General features: G+C 39.3%; 3 protein-coding genes across 4 annotated transcripts; 1 reads left to right on the forward strand and 2 right to left on the reverse strand.

Moving 5' to 3' along the window:
* The first annotated feature begins 1749 nt into the window (after positions 1-1749).
* Positions 1750-2987, forward strand: LOC140922023 (trace amine-associated receptor 8b-like). The gene has a single exon (XM_073372054.1). It carries the CDS (start codon positions 1821-1823, stop codon positions 2985-2987), a length of 1167 nt encoding a protein of 388 aa, XP_073228155.1. The 5' UTR covers positions 1750-1820.
* A 3422-nt stretch (positions 2988-6409) lies between these two features.
* On the reverse strand, positions 6410-11797 carry LOC140922021 (uncharacterized). Its single transcript, XM_073372052.1, has 6 exons — positions 11759-11797; positions 10798-11109; positions 9774-10061; positions 9372-9680; positions 7808-8107; positions 6410-6828 (listed from the first exon to the last, which is right to left on the reverse strand). Exons 1-6 carry the CDS (start codon positions 11772-11774, stop codon positions 6614-6616), a joined length of 1440 nt encoding a protein of 479 aa, XP_073228153.1. The 5' UTR covers positions 11775-11797; the 3' UTR covers positions 6410-6613.
* A 1866-nt stretch (positions 11798-13663) lies between these two features.
* LOC140922029 (uncharacterized) lies at positions 13664-21831 on the reverse strand. 2 transcript variants are annotated; one of them, XM_073372060.1, is made up of 8 exons: positions 21173-21831; positions 20880-20930; positions 20527-20562; positions 20019-20054; positions 19517-19552; positions 18425-18472; positions 15036-15227; positions 13664-14226 (listed from the first exon to the last, which is right to left on the reverse strand). In XM_073372060.1, exons 3-8 carry the CDS (start codon positions 20553-20555, stop codon positions 14217-14219), a joined length of 351 nt encoding a protein of 116 aa, XP_073228161.1. In that variant the 5' UTR covers positions 20556-20562; positions 20880-20930; positions 21173-21831; the 3' UTR covers positions 13664-14216. The 2 variants fall into 2 exon arrangements, with proteins under 2 accessions (XP_073228161.1, XP_073228162.1); XM_073372061.1 differs by lacking the exon at positions 20019-20054 and having other exon boundaries at positions 21173-21830.
* Positions 21832-23133: the final 1302 nt, after the last annotated feature.

Consider the following 23133-nt stretch of genomic DNA (forward strand, 5'->3'; position numbering starts at 1 on the left):
CGATTTTTTTGTTCGATTATTTGCTCGATTATTTGACGTATGTCTGATTTTCTCGCAGGCTATCCGATTTTTTGTCCGATTTTTTTGCCCGATTCATTTATCTTGTCCATAATTTTTGCCCGAGTATTTGTCTGATTTCTTTGTCTGATATTTTGTCCGATCATTTGTCTGATTTTTTATCTGATTTTATGTCCCATTATTTGTCCGATTTTTTTGTCTGATTATTTTGTCTGGATCATTTGTCCGATTAAGCGTAAAACTGAGTTGATGTCATTTCTCGGATTTTACTTTTTAGGAATTATTTTAATTTTTACAAAATTTACTTTCAGTTTAGCCGGAGGTTTTGACGATAGCACTGGGAGAATTATTTTCCCCCGAGACAATCGGACTTAATATTTTTGTTGCGCGTCAGAGTGCTAACAAAACACTGGAGTGTTTAATGAGAAAGCTCGCACCGGCGCGAGTCTCATACCGGGATGACTTTTTGATTTCGTATCGGGTTTACATTATGACCGAGTCATTTCATATCTTATTATTTGAAGGTGCACGTGTGATTCAAAATCGCAAACATTACGCATGGGTTACCCGTTCCAGCGTTTCACACCGAAACGGGTGGTCGTTTCGCGTTTACATGATACCGCTGCCAGATTTCGTACCGGAGTGAAATTCTCGCCCCGGTACAAGAACCGGGGTGAACTCACGCCGAGGTGACTCGCGCCGGCATAACATTTTGTGGTGGTATCATGTAAACAAATATAGAGCCATGAGAGGGAACCGGAGTGTACTCGCTCCGGGGCGAAAGTCGCCCCGGTGTCATGTAAACACCCCCTAAAAATATACGTCGTTCGCCACAAAGGTATTGCTGAAGTTTTGTGTGTGAGTTTAAGATCATCATGAAGCATTGTAGTGTAAGACGTTTTGATAGTATCAAAACTGACGCAAAATAAAAGTCAACGACCGAATCAAATATGCAGTAACTGGATGTGCAGAACCAAAGGTAGATGTTTTGAACAGACATCTTTTAAACAACAGAGATATTCTATCCTTTTGTTATTTAAACAAAATCAAAAATATCTATTGCCGTTCAGAGATGGGACATCTGCTTGACACCAAATTCGTGTCATTAGAACGTTTATGTTGACCACTGTTTGTAAGTTCGCAGTGTAAATCTAAAATCTGCAAGACGTTTTAAAGGGGAATCTTGAGATATCATCTACATCTCGATAAAATATCCCTTAAATTCTAAGGAAATCTAACGCATGCAAGTAAATCTAAATTAAAACTTCTCCGTCGATTGAATTGTTATTGTTAATACTAGTTGTGCATTTTCAAATTGCTTCCGTTACATGGACACAGTCCTTCCAACCTTTTCCCGATAGGTGCTTATATGTTTGATTATTCATAGAATGAAAACAAAAATTACATCGAAAAAACTGTTTCGATTTCAGTTTTTCGACTCTAGTTTTGCAACAAACTGTGTGTCTTTTCTTATTTGACCTGCTACTGAACTTAACACACTGGCTACTGATACAGGCTTCTTTTACTGTTTCTCCTCACCAACGGTTTAAGGCACAGATGAAAACCGTAAGGCATTGAGCTTACAAGAAGGAAGACGGAAATTATTCATTGTGTCTGACATTTTACAAAAATGCCGATTTGTTTTGTTTTGTTTTAATCAGCTAAGCTAGTTTTCCTGCAAACGTTTCCTTTTTGTCTTGCACCAAATAATTTTCTATGAATTTCGGAACATTGTTCAAACGCTACAAAACAGCGCCGATGCAAGACGTCTTAACACTTATTCAACAAATATTCAATCCAGAATGGTGTTTTTAAAAGTTATTGCAGTGATCCATGCACTTTTCGATGTGGTCGGCCTTCCTGGTAATTTGCTGGTGATCTTGACGATATCTTTCCAAAGGAGATTGCACGTGATGCGATACATTCTCCTTGCCAGTCTCGCTGTGTCGGACTTTCTGAATCTAATTCTCGACAGCTCGTTTCGCATCGCAAGCATAGCACAAGAAAAATGGCTATACGGCCAGACAATGTGTTATCTCAATCCATGCTTTCATCGCTACTTTTACATCAACACGATTCTTCACCTGGTGGCAGTGTCTTACGATCGGTATAAGGCAATCGTCAAATCGCCTTTAACGTACGATGGCACGATTACTGTACGCAACGCGCTGTTCATGTCCCTGATCTGGCTCATCCCAATCCCAGTGTCCATGGGTCCAATTTTTGGTTACAGCTTGCAGAACGTCTATAATCCAGAGGTGTTTCGCTGTGAAAATGGATGGCTTTCGCAGAGAGATAAATCTCATACAAGGAATGGGTTGATCTACCTGTCTTCCTTCATTGTGCCATTTCTGGTAATTTTCTTTCTAAACTGGTCGGTTTACAACACGGCAAAAATGCAAATAAACGCCTTGGCACAAGAAACCCAGCTAGGAGGTTTTGACGATTCTGCTGAAAACCTTGAAAATAATCAACAAGAACTTATAAGAAAAAGAAAAGAAAGAAAGGCGTCCGTTGATGTCGTTGTTATTATTGCAGCGTTTCTGTTTTGCTTTTTTCCACTATGGGTTGTTAATTTACTCCGTAAGTATGCGACAAGCATTCACGTTCCACCCTATCTGATTCTTGGTGCAAAGTGCATCTATGTTGTCAGTTCGGTGTGCAACACGATTATCTATTCTATTCGGAAGAGGGAATTTCGCGCTGCGGTTAAGCAAATTTTTAGTCGGCTAGGGCTCATTGGAAGCTCACAAAACGACAATGATGTCTTTGCGATTGACATAAACAATTTGAGGAACAGGGACACTAACAGCAAAAGTCCTCCAGCATGTACATCTCCGCGATCAGCGGCCTGCTCGTTGGGACTTGTCGTAAAAAGTCAGGACAAAAGTCGGGGCGAGGACAATAGAGAAACAGAAGTTAACTTTCAACGAGCTCTTAATACCATCCCAGAGATTGATGGATACTAACTGACTGTAACTGGTTGAATCGGCACTTATTAAGTCTAGACAGAAAGGACTAGATGGTCTCGATTCTCTTTTAGTGTTGAAAAATATTTAGGTCTAAGCTGTCAGCATGAAATGTTCTGTTTACTCTCTTTATTATGTAACTACCAATAAAACCAGCCAATAGAATGACATCATGGCGTCCAAATGATTCGTCCTTTAATTGTGGGGCATTGTGGCCAGTATTGAAAATAACCCGGGGGGTACTTCGGATTTTAAGTTATAAGGGTGATTCAATGCAGGGGGCAAAAATCAAAACCCGACAAAACCCCAAAAAATCCCTGGACCAGATAATTAACCCAAAAAAATCCCATGCCAAGTTTCCGAGCCTTAAAAATTTTAAGTAAGTATCATGATATAACACGAAAAATAGAGTTTTTAAAAACGATTATGCGCAGAACTATGGTACGCGACCGGGATGTGCAGGCACCACCACGAAACTTCAGATTGTTTTGAAAACCCAAGAAAATATCTACTCAAATCCTTCCGCCCCAAAAATACTTGCTAAAATTTCCTGCCTAATCGAAAATTTCAAACCCGAAGAAATCCTTCAATCATCCCCGTCACTTGAAATCCGGAGTACCCTCCCTGGAAACATTTCTATAACGTTATTCAATTCTTCATAGCGCCCAATCGGTACGGTATCTGTGCATGCTTAAAAATTCTAACTTTATAACCGAATTGTCACTAGAGCACCATCAACCTTTTCACTTTTTTTTTTTTTTTCATTTTTTAACTGATTTCACATCAGCTAACTCCTATGTCAAATGGCCCACAATCTTGACTCGCAACATACTAAGTCATTAACAAATACAAAAATTTCACTTTAAAATGCTAAAACAAAGAAGAATTTTCGGTATATATTTAGTGTCAAATCCAAACAAACGGTTTCGTTAACCGAAAGGTGATGGTTCGTTTATGATTACTTTTCATTTCAGTAAGATATTTTTAGGCTAATGACTTTCACTTCCATTTTTTTCTCCAGTAATTAGCAACAAAGTTTCACCGATCCTATTCAGTCCATTATTAGTCGTTCGCCGATTGATACCCTATTGAAAACGTTTGAGTACTTATTGGGAAAAACGAAATAGAGCTACATCTGTTCAAGATCGATTCCTTCCTATAAATAATTTAAAAGCATTAGTTTAATTTCTGCTCTAATTTTTTGTAACAACAAACAGTTATCAAGACATTTCTTATCAGTGTACCTTATACAAAAGAAAACAAAATTTTAACGATAATTTCTTCCATCTATGAAAAAAAGAGAAGATAGTGACGCTGTGATATTTTTGGAGCATAACATATGTTACGAAAATGGTTGCGATTACTTTACGTGCAGCCCTTAAATAAAAGAACACAAGTATACCAATAAGCATTGTACAAATACTGAAATTCCCAAACCAACAATTATTATCCAAAATAATTTTATCGTAGCCTTTTATGGGGCAATATGAGATTGACTTGGAGGCAAAATAATGGATAGGAAAATGTAGGTAAAAAATTAAAAATAACTATAAGAGAGTGAAATGAAAATGCGATTTTTGGAGGTTTGTCTTTATCTTTCTTAGTTTCGTTCTTTCTTTATTGTCTTTTTACATGCTCTGTACCACTCAAACATACTTGAACGATTGCTGTTATTACTTTTTACAAAAGGAACATAATTACAAGCAAATATAGGGAAAAATAGAAAGCTATCCAAATCCTGTTTTCTACTTATCTCGCGCTTTCAGTGATTTCGGCTTGCCTGATGCGGATCAGATGAAATAGTTTTGTAGTAGTTAACGGTGTGCAAAACACCGGCATGACTTTTAAAATCTCAAAAAGATACTTTTTGTTCCCCGATATTTTCTATTCGGGATTTGCTTTGGGCCTTTAAGGCCACTGAACTGCTTTTGATACCGCAGGTGGCCCAAGCTTGAATAGCGTCCCTGCATTGAGTGTGTCGGTTACTGGATACCATTAAAATTATGGAAAAACTATAGTCATTACGATGGAACAGGAAACGACACATTAGGGAAAGAGACATAGAAAGTTGTAACTGTGCCCAGGAGTGACTTCATAAGTAAGTTGAACATGTCTGATCGTCCGGGTAAACGTAGTTCTAGAAAGGACTGTTGTTGACAGTGACTGTCCACTACGGTCAGAAGTGGTTTTGTCCATGTTTTCGGTAAGATCGTCTCTATAAGAGTAAAGAATTGGCAAAAATAGTTTGGTAGCGTCGTGGCATATTAAAAAGGAAAATGCTTCACTTCCGGTAGACGTGCGTCGCTCAAAAACGCCTTTAATTTTTGAGAGACGCATGTCAGTCAACCGGAAGTGAGGACTTTTCCGTTTCAATATGTTTTGGCACTATAAAATTTGTATTACTTGGTTTCTTCACCCTTGTAGACACGGTTTAACTGAAAATCTGGGCAAAGCCACTGCTCAGGAACGTCTTTTCCTGTTGACGTGCGTCACTCAAAAACGCCTTTGATAAAATTGTTTTTTTGGGATCAATTTAGGTTTCTGGGAACTACCCACTTACCCCTCCCTTAAGCTAACGTTAACACTTACTTCTCACTTAGGGATTAAAAATGATGACCTAGGCGAGGGGTAGGTGCACAGTTTCTCAGAAACCTCCCCACTGCGGGAGCGGTTATTCCTGATAGGGCTACCTGTGCAGAGGTTTGAACATTCTTTGTTTTCAAGCGGATATTAGAGACCTTGAGATCCAAGTTTGGCCATCTTACCGCAAATGCCGGCAAACTGCGGTTTGCGGTTTCACGTTAGCCGTCTTCCCATATTTGGTACTAAAGATTTGCGGATGGTAGGTTTTCGTTCAGTCATTCGTTGACTTCTGATTTAGCTGAGAAATCGTCTTCAAAATTACGTTTCGATGAAAAAGGATTCGATAAGCCAAATAGTTCTAAAAAGTATTATATAATAAACGTCGGATTTTGACGCTTTTGGTTGCAAGAACCTTGCGGTAAATCTCTTCCCTCAACAGCGTAGTCTAGCCGTGAAAACGTGAACCTAACGGCACGGCACTAGTCATTTGAATTCTTAACGTTCGCAGTCTACGGGAACTACCAAAAAACCTCGATCTGAAGGTCTCTAACAGCATAGTTTAACGTCAAATTTAACGGCTAACGCGAGTCTGACTTTCAGCTCGGTCAACTTAGTCAACCTCTCTAGCCTTTCTATCCTCTTCTCTTTTAACGCCAGCCTTCAACTGGCTTCGGGGTTACACTTGAAGTAATGTCACCATGTTTGAACAAATAATTTTTAGTATTCGTGGTATTTTTATCCTGCAAACAAGCGCACCACAAAGTAACTCTGCCAAAATGTTCTTTCGCCACCACTTTTAGGGGACACAGACGAGGTTTACGACCCAAGGGGTACTCAAAAAAGCTTATACGGGGAGGCTCCGCCACGTGGTCCAACCCCTTACCGTTCTATATACCAGTTGTGAATCAGATACCTGATTCGGGCGGAGCTTCCCCGTATGGGCCATTATAGCGAGTACCCCCTCCCCGCCAAGGGATCGAGACCTGTGACAAGGGATAGCAGGACAATGTAACTGCGCAGACTTAATGTGAACAGGATAGGTTTTACTCCAGGTCGTCCTCGTTATTGTTACCGCTTCTGGATATTTTTTGTCTGTAATGCAGCATAGCTATCTCTTCTCTGTTAGTTGCCGCGTCCAGAGATTGTTTCCTTCGTCGATGGCGGATCCGAGCCATTTTCAAAAGAATCAACACGACGATGAATATTGCAAAACAGATAAAGCAAGTTGTAATGACAGCGATAGCTACATGATTGTAATCTGTCGAGAAAGGTAGAGAGAATGTTAGTTCGCACAACAGCTATAAAGTAAATCGTATTTATAGTGTACTAGTATTCTATTAAAAATGTTGCATTCTGATCTGATATTTACTCACGTTGTGAAAAAAAAGGAAAGCTGGGTTATATGCCCATATATACTGGGGGCCCGGGGGGGTACTCCCTTGTATAGGCTATATAGGTATGTGCCGTCCCATCAGGTAGGGTTTTTGCGCCGTTTTAGCTAGTTTTGGTCTGAAACGGGTATACACTTTGCCCATTTTGGTCTGGAATCGGGTATGGTTTTCGAGGGAACTACGCGAGTGTATGAACGTATTTATCGTTTTAATTCCAAATGAGTAAGAAAGAAAGAGAAATATGCGAATGCAAACGAATTTGAGGAATTTTTTTTTTCGTTTGCGCTCTAATCTAAGCAATACTAACATAATTTCTGCCTAACGGCCAGTTCTGAAAACGGGTATGGATTTTAGAGGTCTGGTCTGAAAACGGGTCTGGAAAATGACATTTTTTGGTCTGAAATCGGGTCAGGATTTAGAGAACCGGGCGGCACTACCCCGGCAGGAATTTCCACGAGTATCCACCCACGGGACTGGGGGAAAAATCATAAAAGGTTGTTCTAAGTCAGACAAAACCTATGAAATTTAGTTAATGAGGTTAAGCTACCACCGTGAAAAGACTCGAAACCTTGTTATTAACCCGGCTGCTCTCGGTAAGAGCGTCACGCGCGTCCGAAGACCGCGCTCAGTGGATCACTATGGGCAGAAAATTTGGTCATCTATGCATCCAAGAAATTTTGGTTGCCCGTCAGTACGTGCGTACATCATCCCTGTCATATAAGTGGCCTTGGATAAACACAGTTAATAATATTATTTAACGGTAGAAACATTTTCATGCGGCAAAGAAGGTTACTTGATCGCGCGACTTTTCTTATACCAGTTAACGATAATTTAAGGAACTGATACCTTCCGAGGCCGCTACTCCAACGTGATCTGTATTCTGACAAACTGTTATGTTGTAGCTTGTGACACCATGTTTATTCATCGCGTGACAGGTGTACACCCCAAAATCATCCGATGAGGAAATAGGTACATTTAGAACGCCACTGGTGCTCCCATTGGAAACTACTCTTCCACCTCTAGTCCATTTGAAAACGGTAATTTCGCCGACGGGCGTGTGACAAAACAGTGTTATAGTATGGCCGGTCTGTGACGTTATACATCCGGGATTTTGAGAACTCATCCAAATTTGATAGGTTGTAAAATCTAAAATATTAAACAGGAAAATTTGACTTTTCTTTTTTCATGCAATGTTTAACTAGCTGGGATGTTAAATCCCAGTTTAGAACTCTAGGCCGAGTTGCGGACTTTTGTTTTTGTTTTTTGTTTACTGTTTCTAACGAATGTTATACTACCTGCTAAGTTTCAGCCTATAAACTGTTCTCCTAGCACCTGAGTCCTCTAAATCTGTTTTCTTTTCAAGTATTGCACATACTCTGTAACTGGTTGTTTTAAACATGCGCTGAGGAACGGGTCGGTGTTGTGTACAATTGCGTTATGGGATTGTTTGTTACACCATCATTTCTTTTGTTGGCAATAATGATGTTGCGCAGGATACTGGGTCCAAGTTTGTCCACATACCAGTCCCACAGTGCCATTCGACACATCACAGACCCAGTCTCACTCGCTACCCCAAAATTGCCACTATCAGGAGTATTATTGGTTTGCAACCACGTGACAAGGCGGCCATCTTGGTGGTGGTAATATCCTTTTCCAAACATTTACATGAAAACAAGTTTTAGTTCCCAGAGGAGAGAAACGCTTTCGTTCCGGGTTAACCACCAACATGTCCTCCGTGACCTCACCTGCAAACCAGTAATAAATTAACTCATTGGATACAGTTTTAAGGGAATCTTTTACAGCAAACGGTTAACAAAGTAATATCTTTGCTTTTCTCATTATTTTCGCTAATTTTCCTTTCGTTTGCATGACCATGGACAACTAGACTGCGTGCAGTCTCTCATTTTTCTTTGCAAAGCTACTTTACACGTAACCCATGCTCGCGAGCGGCGAAGCCAGAAAAGGCATCCCCGCAAGCAGTCTAAGGTCAATAAACTGCCCAAGAGCCATGATGGGACATTATGGCTCTTGACTGCCCGTATTAACTCATCTTGAAAGGCAGAAAAAAAGGGTATTATTGTCAATTACTACAGAAATACTATCAAATTGTAGATTGTGCGTTTTTTATGTTATTGATTTTAGCTGAAGTTTGACCGAAAGGCTCAAGTAAAAATATTGACCATCATGCACTGTACACTAAGCTCCAGACGCCAGAGAAGAAACTGCAACTCGGCCCTCTCTTGCAATTGGTCCTTCCACTAACTGAAATTGAATTTTAATTGCACCTTTGACTTGTGTTAACTGAAAGCGATAACCATTGAGGATTTTGAATTGATTGAATTTTCTATTTTAGCTGAAGTTTGACCGAAAGGCTGACAAACGTAGTAACATGTACAAAATATTGACTTACTTTTGACTTCTGGCTTGGTCCTGACTGCTCCACTCGACATACTCACCGCGCTCTTGAAGTTCTTATACAAAGCATAGACTCTGAAATAATACTTTTCGTTTGGCTCAAGACCAATCACTGTGGCCGTTGTATCGCTTAAAGTGCAGTCTCGACCAATCAGACTTTCTGAACAGTACGCTTTTGTCCATGTGGTTTCCTCGCAGCATTTTACTTCCACGGTGTAATTAGAGATTACCGAGTTGGCTGACACCCATTTCAAGGAAACGGAATTACTTGAACTAGAAACGATTTCGAGTTGCAGAGGGAAACCTTGAACATAAAATGAAATAAAGATTTTTTCAGTTGGAATTATCATGTCAGCACTGAAATACTAGAAAGAAAATGTTAGGGTCAGGCTCTTACCTAATTTCTTGGTTTCCATTGGCTCGGACACTTGACTAAACCCTTGAGAGGAAGAAGCAAGTCTGACGAAGTACGCATGCCCAGGACTCAAACCAGTCAGAGTGACAATCCTACTCAGGTTTGTCACAACACAAGTGTTTTTAACTGTGCTTTGAATGCATCTTGTGTCGCGCCATGTTGCAGTAGTGTTTGACCATATTTGGACCGTATATGAAATATCTGTAACGCGGACTGGTTGATATTTTATCGTGATGGTGTCCAGGCCACTTGAAATTAATTGTGGTCTTGCTAAAAAATACATGTGAAAACACAAGAAAATAAATAGTACCCCTTAATTAGTGGTGACCAGAAGAAAACACCAAAGGACAATTTGTAGAAGCAGTACGTATATTTATTGATGGAAAAAATTTAAACTTCCTAATGCTAAATTTACGTTCTTCAATATTCGTACTCCCACGTATTTACTATATTAACCAAATAACGTCCACTTTTCACTACTTTGTCATGTTTTATAGCATTTGAACATTCCCGGCTTTCAATAGGCCACTTCTGAGTTCCAAAAACCCTCACTTTCAAAATGAGGCCAAGTGCACAACCTTTCATGTGAAAACGAGTTTTACTTGCATGAGAATGAAAAATCACTTCCATATCAAAGGCTGAGCACTTAACCTCGTTTTGATACAGAGGCCCCGGGGAAACTCGGAAATGGCCTATTACGTTGTAGTTACCCCTACCATTCGTACAAGTCGGGCCAGTGTTGCCTTTCTATCTACCGGTGGACGACAACGAAGCAGCTAACTTGGCTGTTGTTAAGTTCTCAGTTGAAAACCATTATGCGTTGATTATTTTGAGAAATCAGAAAAAAAGGAAAGGTCTATGGGCCCATTTTAAATGTCTGTTTTACCGAAGTGCCTTTCAATAGAAAGTCGACTGGCTTGTGTTTTGCCCTAATATGGTAAGACCCGCATTGCAGTTCTGATTATTGTTTATTATTATTTATTCTTTAACGTGTACGATAACCAACCTTGGTGAAAACATGTGACACCTGCAGCTCGATTTTCGGCACAACTGTTTTCTCCCCATCCATCATGGGCACACTCAGAAAGAGAGGTCTCGTTTCCGATGCATCGCACTCCACTTAGCCACACGGTATTGTTTGCCTGATTGACAATGGTGAGATTTACACTGTATGCAGAGGCTCCTCCATAACCCAGGGACTGACAAACAACTTCGGCATCTGACATATCCCATCCTGCACCACACACTAAGCTCCAGACCCCAGAGAAGAAAGCTTCAACTCGGCCCTCTCTTGCATCTGGTCCTCCCACTAAACGAACTGAAAATGAACTTTAATATTGTACTTTCACTTGTGTTAACTGAGAGCAATAGCCATTGAGGATTTTGTATTCTGGTTTTACGTTTGGTCTGTGGATGAAGCGAGACCAAGCTAGTGACAACTACTTTCCTGTGCTGATGTTCATCACCCTGTACAAGCTCGGTCTAACCGGCGGGGTCTAACCTTTTTAGTCTATGAGTAAAAACCTATGATGAAACCGTTCAAATGACAGCTTGTGAGCTTTTCCGTGGTACAGACGCTTAATTACGCTGTGCAACGTTACCCTTTTCGGCCCTGCGCTGTTTATAATCCTTTTCGTATAAGTCAGAGAACAAAGTTTTTCTAACTTTTGAGATACTAAACACTAAATACAGGTGGCCATTCAGGTCTTTTTGAGTAGTTAGTCCCTTTGCCAGAGGACTCCGTTTGTTTCGCTAACAAAAGGGCGGAAAGAAAGTCGGATTGCGCCTATGGTCAGAATGCAATTATCGCATTCGATGAAGAAGAAGACATCCTAGTCTATGCTTAACAGTGTGGACGGCGTCATCTCTCAACCCTTTTGCGTTTTTTACGGGCATCCTCGGCCGAGAACTGGCTACCGCACGGCCTTAACGAGCGAGTCTCCCTAAACAACCGGAAGGTTACCTACCGGTTTGTTGTGCCATAGCATTCAAAAGCAAGACTCCTATTAAAAAGAAAACGAAAGAGAAAAAAACATTTAAAAGGGGTATTTAATAAAAGAAAGATCAGAGTCATGTTTACACTTTCATGTGATAAGGACACACTAACACTAAGGACACTAACCTTCTTCTGTGGGTTTTAGAGGAAAGTATAGCTTCTAAATACCGAAGGGGGACTTTTCCAAGATATTTAAGGAGAATTTGTCTTAGAGAAGAGCCAAAATTTTTATCCTGACACTTGCGTTAGAGAAATCCCGCATCCAAGCACAGGAAATAACAACAACAAAAACAGAACAGATGAAATAGAATAGATGAAAATAATGATAATAATAATAATAATAACTAGACATAAAACTGTTTTTGACTTATTAGGTTTACGAAAAATATCATTAATTGAAAACGAAGATGGTTGAACTGTAGCTTGAATTGTAATTCACTGATTATAAGTTAATGTCGCGTCACGGGTGAAGTAGTCTGATTGCTAATTATTCATGCGATTTATTATCTAAAACGATTAATGTATACTAGAACTGAGTATTATGCGATTGTGATCAACACAGTACAGTGGCTTAAAAACGCGAATTTCTTTTGTAGACACCTTGAGCTTAACTAACTAACTCAAATCAGTGTTATTAAGATACTACAAGTTTCGTCGGTGACCTCTGATTGTGATGGACTGCAGTTAAGTTATTTCATATCCTGTTCCACAATGTACCCTTCTTAATTGCATCCTGCTAATCTTGTGTGTGCACCCAATTCTGGTAATTATTAACTGACGAGCACACATCAAAGTATTTTTTGTCGCCTAAACAGTGAGGATTAAATTGAAACAAACTACAAGGCATAATGCCTTTATCTTCTAAAGTCAAAGATGTGATTTGTCAAATTATGCGTCCCAAGCTTGTGTTGTCAAGAGAGACAACTTTGTAGGAAGATTGTTATTAACCTCGGCATAATTACCAACCATTTAATAAGTTGTTTTGGGCTGTTTTGTTCCCCTTTGTGGCGCTTTTTATCTAAGCAACAGTCGAAGGAAAAACGAACGGTTTGGATTCAAAACAATCCGCCTGTAATCAACACAGTGTTTCAAGTCCACGGTTTAGAGACACTATGTAATTAGAAGATTAAACACCCTTATATTGGATATTTGTAAACATATCGAGCGGGGGGTTGATTGTGCCAAAAAGCTAAGGTTTCGACATCCTTTGACACGTCTGGTTGTTAAAAAATAGATTGTCTTACCTGAGAGCATAACAAACTGAGTTGTCCTTTTGCCGTCCATTGCTCAGGAATTTACTCTGTTTACTATGAGCCAACGCCAATGTTGACTTGACATCGTTAGATATTCTACTACATTTGCATTTGTCACTTACAGATGACGTATTAAATTCAGCGATCAGCTTTTGATTTCATTAAAGACAACAAAGGTTGGAGAGATTATTCCACACATTCCCAGGGGGTCCAGTGAGTCAAACTTTTGTACGAATTTAGTTTGATGTAAAGAGGATCTTTAAAGGGCTGACAGTAAAATCGTAAAGAGACAAAACAGAAGATCAAATTAAGTTACAGCATCACCTGTTTTTAAAGGATTTTTTTTTTAACACCAGCTGTAACACGGTCACTGAACAGTTGGTAAGGTTTTTATAGGTTTTCGGGGAGTTTTTGTTTAGTGTCACACAAACGTACCCTCGCTTATATTTCTTTAACTTCATTTCTAAAAATTCTTATATTTACCCACCAGAGCAAAAATAGCTCCAAATATCCCATAAAAGATCATATCAAACCTACGTATATTGGAAACATATGGATAATGGATTTGATTTGATTTACTGTTATCATGAGCAACGCAGCTCTCATATTGTTTTCCTCTTCCGGGATGTCTGTTCCATTATTTACCAAGAAAGTATTATTTCCCATGAATGTGAAATCGCCAAATCAAAACTTCTTAACATTCAGACTCACAACGATTAAAATGAAGGCTGACTTTAAGAGAAAATCCAACCGAATTGCCACAAGACAACTTGACACTACACACAAGCGTATAGCAACACGTCAAATTCGATAATATTTAATAACACTTCTTTCAGCTCTTTACATCTACTGATCTACCCTGCTGAAATTAGGCTCGAGATTATTGCAAGTAGAATAGATGTGACGCACATGTGACGCACACACTCTTTAACAGTGTATATTTAAGTTAAACCTGTTACTTTTCCGCCTAACTCACTGATTCGTAAAACTCACCCTGTTAGCTGCTTTCCTTCACATTTGGCAACAAGCGAATAGAAAATTTATACAACGCACTTTCTACAAATTGTTAATTAAAAGGCTGTTATGTCTCTCAGAGTATACAGTGTGTACGTTTCCGTCTTCTTTGCTCGTCGCCCTGTTCCATACCCTCTCGGCGTTAACCAAAAGGTTCCTCTTTCAAGAGGTGCTGCAAAGGTAAGGGAGACAGAACAGTTTTCCAAATATGAAATAATATATTACAACTGCGGGATGAAGAATTAAACATAATGAAAATCATCGCAGTTGTAGATGCAACTTTTGCAAAAGCGAAAAGAATAAGAATTTTGGACTTAAAAGTTAAATTAGAGCAGTTTTCTAAGACTTCAAAGCACAAGGGCAGCCGAACAACTGGGGACAAAAAAACTGGGTCTTTTTGTGCTGCCCACAGCTGGATCTGGTATGGCGGTCCCGTATTCAGCCAGCATAGTGGTTCAAATAACAGTATCGTAAAAAGTAATGGGTGTAAACATAAAGCTTCCTATTTAGTGGATATCCCTTAGGACAAATGGAACGGCATCATGCTAAAATAAAAGACCGATCAGCTGAATCCTCCAGTCAGTGGTGAGCCTCTGAATGGTTACCTGCGGACATCGATTTCGACCTGCGTTTTCCATCGAATCGTCAGTTTTTCAGGCAAAATCGTGCCATGATCGAGAATTGTTTTGCGTGGTAACGGTACTATCGAAATCAGCGCAACCACAACGACGACGGAAACGAGAAAATAAGTAAAACAAACACTATGAAAGTGTTGCACACTTTTTGCAGTTTTCTTTGCCGTTATTACATGACTGACGTTGTCAAAGGCGCTTTAATCCGTCGTAAATCGTCGCTTCATCAATGGCGATCGTCGCGACTTCCAGTAATCATACAGTGGCTCAGTAGTCACACGGTCACTAGAACCTCGGGTTACGTGCGCCACCTTATTACTCATAAGCAAAGGCCATGCAGCACACAAACCTTTCATAGATTGGGTTACTCGCAACCTGGCCCGGTTCTAGAGTGTCGTATACTGGTGATCCCCTGTAAAGTGTTTGGTACTGTTCGTCTGGTTGTCCGCAGGCTTCTCTCCTGTCCATGGTGTTCGGATTTAGTGAAGAGTATAGTTCGAAGGCTTCTGAACACTCATCGTTAGCTAAATTCATGAAACCACTACGAAGAAAACAGCAAACTGGATGGTTTTAAATTTTATTTAAAGACATTCAAGCGAATATAATAAAAAAGAATACTGTCGGTGTAATGTTAACCCTCATCAGTCTCGTTCGAAGTCAAGACCTTAGAAAAACTGCAAAGCGAGAAGAGATTTTTCTGAGCAAAAAGCCAAAAAACATGGGATAGTTAATGAAAGTCTGGCCTAAAAAATCTTCAAATACCATTATATCGTCAGAATTTACGAATGCCAACTCATTAATAAAGGGTTTTTTTTCTATCATCAGAAGTAAATTCGCAACTAATTTATTTTTTAATTAGGCACTTTAACTTCAAAAACGTGTCCCAGAACAAAACACATCATTTTGACACAGAACTAGTGTTAGAAACGCTACATTCACATTAGGTACTTTCACACCGACTCTGCATTACTATTTCCTTAGAGAGACTGAAGTTTTCTTAATCAGTTGTGAGTTATGAGTTTTATCTTCGGAAATAGCAAGTTTCGCTTGATTCTTGTTCATGACTGGTGTGTGTGCCTGCATATAATAATACCTCGAACATGTGGTACTTCACGGCGTAATTCTGTATTTATCTGGCACAACAAAGGCCGCAGGAAGTTGGGGCAAGTGGCCCCAATCTTTCTCAGCAATCTGAAACAGCTGATCAAAGATGGCGGCCACCTCCTGCCCTGAAACGCTTGCATTCCACAAGCATTAGAGTGGTTTTCGTTTGAGTGTCGTAAAACCAAAACCAAAGTAATTACTCTGGCCAATCACATAGGACACAGACAATACATTGAACCAATCAAAACTCGAAGTAATTACATGTGGCTGACGCAAAGCGCGGGAAAATGCATGCGAGCGCGTCACAATTGGCTTTGGTTTTACTTCTGATTGGATGAAAAGGTGGCGCGAATCTTTTAAGCCAATCGCATCGTGTAGAAAGTGCAAAACCAATTACTTTTCGACACTCAAATGAAAACCGCTCTATTAGCACTAGAAATGTCCATCGCTGACAAGCTTATACTCACGAAGGAAAAGTTTTATGGTTTGTGTTTTGCAAACCTGCATAAGGTGGGTAAGTTAAGCAACGTCTAAATATGGCAAATATATCATATAAATGCGACTTTAAGTTAAATTGCCGGTCACAGCACAGGTAACCCAGGCTCTGTGATAGCCGACCACCGTACGGTTCCAGTAAAATTACAGTGTTTGTATGGGGTAAAAATATCATCCTAAAATTTCTAGGAAATACTAAATAAAGATCAATGAAACTTACTCTGCAGTTAATCGTTGTTGTCCTTATTGCTCCAACGAAGTTTCGTGATAATTTGCAGTAATTTGTTCAAATTCACTCTATCTACAATAATAATATACAAGGTAGGAAACACGAGGTGCCATTTTCGCCGACATGCTCTCATTCAACACAACTTTTTCCACGAAATTCGAACTCCAACGGAAAATAAACATGCCAGGATCGTAGAAATAGGATAGCAGCAGATATAGAAACCAATGAATCTTTTCCAGATAGAGAAACGAATCCCACAGACTTTGACAAACTCGAAGAATATAATCCAAACACACCGAGAATACGCTCGCCGAAGCAGCCGGGCCAGATCAACGCGCGGCCAAGAAAATGAAGCCTGTGTATCACGATGATTCACATATTTAACCGATAGAGCGTTCACTTGTATTGACAAGAAGTCGGCGTGTTACTGCCGCATTAATCGCTAAATATGTTAATGGCGCTAGTTCTTTGTTTACTAGTGCACGTGCCTTTCACATTCGTCTCAGTTATCGCAATTCATATTCTGTCGCAATTTTCTGTATAATTTTTGACATTAGTTTGTAAGCTTCACCGTTTATTTACGATAGTTTCGCTCGAGAGTTCACAGCAACAGTATCTCAGTCATCATCTACCTTTTGTTCAACCTTGTTTTTAGCCCGCCTTGTAAGCATTTCGCGTTGTTATTTCATTAGTTTCATTACTGTTATTTGCATTCCTTAGTAAAAGAAATGGGACGCCTTGTAACTCCGCAGACTCTCCTGATTAAATAATTTTTTTTTTAGCCATTTAAATTCAGGCGCGTGTGCGGGGTTTGCTCTGGCAAATGGTGATTGGCTAGGAAGAACAATTGTCTTCTATCAAGTATTTTTCCAGCAGGGGAGGGTGGCCTTGGGCAAATGATGTATCGGTCCCTAGAAAGGTCACCCCAGGACTCCCGGGATGGAATTTTTTTGTACAGTGCCCAGACTTCATTTTCTTGGCCGCGCGTTGATCTGGCCCGGCTGCTTCGGCGAGCGTATTCTCGGTGTGTTTGGATTATATTCTTCGAGTTTGTCAAAGTCTGCGGGATTCGTTTCTCTATCTGGGAAAGCTTCATTGGTTTCTATATCTGCTGCTATCCTATTTCTACGATCCTGGCATGTTTATTTTCCGTTGGAGTTCGAATTTCGTGGAAAAAGTTGTGTTGAATGAGAGCATGTCGGCGAAAATGGCACCTCGTGTTTCCTACCTTGTATATTATTATTGTAGATAGAGTGAATTTGAACAAATTTTTGCAAATTATCACGAAACTTCGTTGGAGCAATAAGGACAACAACAATTAACTGCAGAGTAAGTTTCATTGATCTTTATTTAGTATTTCCTAGAAATTTTAGGATGATATTTTTACCCCATACAAACACTGTAATTTTACTGGAACCGTACTGTGGTACTATCACAGAGCCTGGGTTACCTGTGGTCACAGGTCACAAGGGCGGGTCACTACTCTATTAATAAATAACTGAGATAAGCAGTTTCCCTTTAAGCTAAAACTCTATATTTCAGATTGTAGTTAGGGCAAGGAGACGTTTTTAATGTTTTTTATTTACCGTAGCATGGTGTCCTGTACTCTAACCTGACTTGTGACCTGTGACCTTCTTTTTGTATCTGCCGACTATAGAAGCTGGTCCATTACCACCCTACAGTATTATACACCCACTGATAACAAAGATAGGATTTCTGCTCAGGCCCATAGTCATCTATTATGAATGCATGCTGAGACTATTAATAGTAGCTATAGATTTGTGAGATTGCTGCATACATGATAATTATTATGATATTAAGTGTATGGGGCTGTATGGAAATCTTACCATTACAAGGTCTGTTCTGTTAATGTTAGCCACATTTAAATTTACTCAAATTTAGGTTCTCACCGTTCATAGCATGGATTTCCAACTGATAGTGGGGCCCTGCCAGTTGACCTAAAAGTCAATATAGTGTTGGTACAATATTATTTAGGTACATTGCAGCTGAATAGTCACATGGTGCAAAAACCTTTCTGGCCCTAATTGTTGAAATGTTCGATAGCTGTATCCGGTGGATAAATATTAGGGAAACCAATTATGTTATCCACTGGATAGAGATTTATCTAGAGGATAGCTTTATTTATCTTTTGAACATTAATGAGGCCTGGAAGGCAAGGAGACAGTGGGACTGTGCTTCACCGCAGCACAAGAGGTTGTTTGTCTAATTTGACCATTTAGCTGCAAATGGCCCATTACAGAAGGTAACTGGTTACACTGATCATCACAACATAAATAATGTCCTTAGTGTACTTTGATGAAAGAAACTCCCAAACAGTAGATTATTTTTAGTTTAAAACTCAGTCAGCCATGTTTATCTTACTTGAGTATTAGTGTGTCGTTCATGATTTAGGGGAATACAGACTTTAAAGGATGAACTAAGGTGGGGAGAAGGTAGGGAGCTTTCACCATAGGCAGATTTAGGGTTTGGTCGGCGTGACCAAAGCCACCCCTTTCTGTGTGAAATTTTGTGCTATTTTTAAAGAATTCTCACTGAAATAAGTAGCTGCCAAGTATACCAGCCTCCCTTTTTGAATTTTCCAGATCTGCCCAAGCTGCCCTTCTTTGTCCTCCCCTTATTGCTTCAGTCTTCCCAGCACTAGGGCTGTTTAAAATTAAGATTGCTCATTGTGCAAGACAACCTTAAGATGTCTCTGTCCTCTGATTTTAAGGCTCTGAACCCAGTTGTTCGAATGCCAGTTGGCCCTAACCCAGGGTTAAATTTTAACCCAGGCTTCTTTTTCTTTTCATCAAAAGCACTCTCTCAGATAATTTTCTATATTCTTTTTAAACTATCCAATCATCAAATTTTAGACGATGAGAATTAAACTGAATTTGCTTTTAAAGCTCTCATATCTGAGTTCAAATTTTGCACTAACCTTGGGTTATCTTAACCCATGCAGTTTCAAACAAACCTGGCCCAGGACTGTTCTTAATCCTTACCTATCAGTAGAGGGATTGTCGTGTGCCGTTTGCAGGCTAGAAATCAAAACGGTAGAAATAGGTAAGTAAAAACAATGAAATAATTTTTTACTGCTTTACTATACTTTAATCTGTTACGATTTTTTTGTTTTGTTTTGCTGATACGTCAGTTACTTTGAGTGTTACTCATAACTGTTATAGCTCACAAGTACATGTCCTTTAGTCAAAGTCAGAGCTAATCAATTAAGTGCTTAGAAGTGGGTTCTCTATCCTACTCTTCAAAGGGAAGCAAACTTGCTAAAATGTGCATGCTGAAATGTTTCAAATGTTAGTCCAGTTTCTAATTTGTTACGGCCGCTGAATAGTGGATTCACCCCTGCTCTACCTTCACTATCCATCCAATTTTTACTTCAGTCTTCTCACCACTAGGGCTGTTTAAAATTGAGATCACTCATTGTGCAAGACAATCTTAAGATGTCTCTGTCCCCTGATTTTAAGGCTCTGGAGTGTTCAGAATCCTTACCTATCAGTAGAGGGATTGTCATGTGCCGTCTGCGGGCTGGAAATTGACATGGTGCAAATAGGTAAGTAAAAACAATGAAATAAATTTTACTGCTTTACTATGCTTTTTTTCGGTTATGATTTTTTTTGGTTTTATTTTGCTGATACATCAGTTACTTTGGTTGTTGCTCATAGCTGTTATTGCCCACGAGTACATGTCCTTTAGTCATATATCCGTCAAAGCTATTCAGGAAAGTGGTTAGTAGTGGGTTCTCTATTCTGCTCTTCAAAAGGAAGCAAACCTGCTAAAATATGCCTGGTGAAATGTTTAAAAAAAAATCCAGTTTCGAATTTGTCGCGGCCACTGAATAGTGGATTCACCCCTGCTCTCCCTTAGCTATTCCCCTACTTTTTGCCTCAGTCTTCCCAGCTCTAGGGCAGTTTAAAATTGAGATGACTCATTGTGCAAGACAACCTTAAGCTGTCTCTTTCCTCTGAATTTACAGCTCTGGAGTGTTCATAATCCTTACCTATCAGTAGAGGGATTGTCATGTGCCATCTGCGGGCTAGAAATTAACATGGTAGAAATAGGTGAGTAAAAACAATGAAATAACTTTTACTGCTTCGCTTAATGCTTTAATCTGTTGCGGTTTTTTTGGTTTTGTTTTGCTGATACATCAGTTACTCTGGGTGTTACTCAGAGCTGTTATTGCTCACGAGTACATTTCCTTTAGTCATTAGCCGTCAGAGCTAGTCAAGAAAGTGGTTAGTAATGACTTTTCTATCCTCGGCTGCTCTTTAAAGGGAAGCAAACCTGCTAAAATATGCCTGCTGAAATGTTTCAAATAATTGAATTCATTCTGCTTTGTTATTTAAAGATTACCTCGCATAAATAACGTTTGGTGTCTCCTTGTCTAGTTTTGTGCTTCCTCTCCTGTATAATGAACAAATTTTTCTTTTTTTAAATTTTGCTGTTGAAGAACAAATTTAAACAGTACTTTCATTGACTGGTTAATTAACATGTGAGTCAACGATAACTTATACTACTGTAATGGAAGTCTGTTTATTTGACACATTATTGAAACACATTGAATTAGTGAAAGGCGCCATTTGATGGCTGCTCGCTGCTCTCTAAAGTAACACTACTTTAGCTTACCTTTAGTTAATTACAAGTACCTTTTATAATAAAAAAACGCAGCCAGAACCAGGAAAACCAGGATGATTAAAATCACAACGGGAACTACAACAGCAACTACATTTACACCTGTTGGAAAAAAATATTTAGCGTTTTACATGCGTTTTGACTATAGAAACCTTAAGCAACGAGAAAGTTGCCGTCCAGGACGACAAAAATGGCAACCGGAAGTTGATATTTGCTCTCTTTCAGCGCTGACTCGACAAATTCATACAACGGGAGCTAAAACAAAGGTATTGAGATTTGTTGTGAGAGACAGAGGCGTTCCATCAAGCGAGACATCGAACTTCCGGTTGCTATTCTTGACATCCAGGTGCCAGTTCAAAAGGTGGATAGCGCTATCCACTGGATAAATCACTATCCACTAGATAGCACAATAGGTTTTCCTAATACTTATCCGATGGATAGCGATTTATCCGATGGATAGTACTATCCATCTTTAGAACAACCAGGGCCAGGACATCAGCGTTCTCGTTGCTTAAAGCTCGCTCATATCAGCACCGTAGAGCGCAGGTTAAAGCCTAGAGCGAGGGTCCCAAATAGAGCGTTTTCACTCATGTGGCCAGCATCTATGCAAATTTATTGGAACAAAAGAAAGCGTTTGAATAAGAAAACAGTTCAACTCCAATAGGATTGGTTTGGAACACCAACATGGCCGTCGTGACGTCATGTGAAAATGCTCTATAGGTTTCTTCAATAACAATAGTAATAAGAAGAATAACGCCATTTCCATTCCTGTTCAATGGCGCTTTACAACGACTATTAATTTTTTTAAAACAAATAAAATAATAATGCACTGTTTAAGAATTTTGAAATTAAGCTAAGTGTTAAAATTAACAATATTGTTAAAATGGATAAAAAAATCACGGAATAAAATCAAATAAAGATAATGTAGCAAATACGTTCCTAGGATGATCATAAATTTTAAAAAGATAAGTTTTCACTAAACGTTTAAATTGATTAAGACAAGCGCAGCACCTTTTATGTTTGCTCCATACCGTAATCCCGATGGTAAATTTTAGCATCCTGCGTGCCACGCATGCTTTAAATCCCGAATCTTACCCCCGTTTTGCTTTGAAATTCCGAATAAAGACCTCGGTTCAGGTTATGGCCAAGCCGGGATCTCAAAAAACCTATTGGCGACCCTGTAGAGCTTCTAGCATAACAAACGCGTAGAGGCCGAGAGGCATTGTAGTCCTTGTAAATCTCTTAAAACACTGATATGCAATTTGCCCATGTCATGTGATATATATTAGATAATTAAACCACTGAAATTAAGAATCACAGTTTATGGTAGAAATCTAGAATCTAGAGGTTTCTTGCCTTTTTCCTTACTCTCTTCCTTTTTATCGCTCTTTCCAGTTCCTTTTGTCGTTGTAGATTCTTTGCTAGTTGTGCTCTTCGTTATTACTGACAAGGTTGAGGCAGCAGTGGTCGTTTCTGAGAAAAGGAGAAACCGTTAATATTCTTTTTTTTTTCAGACTATAAACACTTTAAACATTTTAAAATGTTTAAAGAAATGCGCAAGCTATAATTGGCCAGAGAGGGGTCATGAATTTGCGCAGTACAAAGGAGTACATTATTATTATTATTATTACTATTATTATTATTGTTATTATTATTATTATTATTATTATTATTATTATTACTATTATTACTATTATAATTATTATTATCATTAAGGTCCTTCCCCATGCCTAAAGTCGCATGTGTGCTTAGCACGTAGGGTACCCAAGTTAAATTAGACCAAGCTCACGTCAAGTCAACGAAAAACAACTTCTAAGCTAACGAAAATCGTTAAAAAGACACGGAACCTCTCGGAGTAGTTTCACGTATTTCGTACACAGAGCGGGACCGGACTTACTGGCCAAAACAAACGTTAAGTCCCAACCAAGTTTGATTATAACTCCCCCCCGCCCCGCCCCGCCCCGCACCATGGAAC

This window comes from Porites lutea, chromosome 12 (assembly GCF_958299795.1).
Source record: "Porites lutea chromosome 12, jaPorLute2.1, whole genome shotgun sequence".
In the NCBI taxonomy this organism is placed as follows: Eukaryota; Metazoa; Cnidaria; class Anthozoa; order Scleractinia; family Poritidae; genus Porites; species Porites lutea.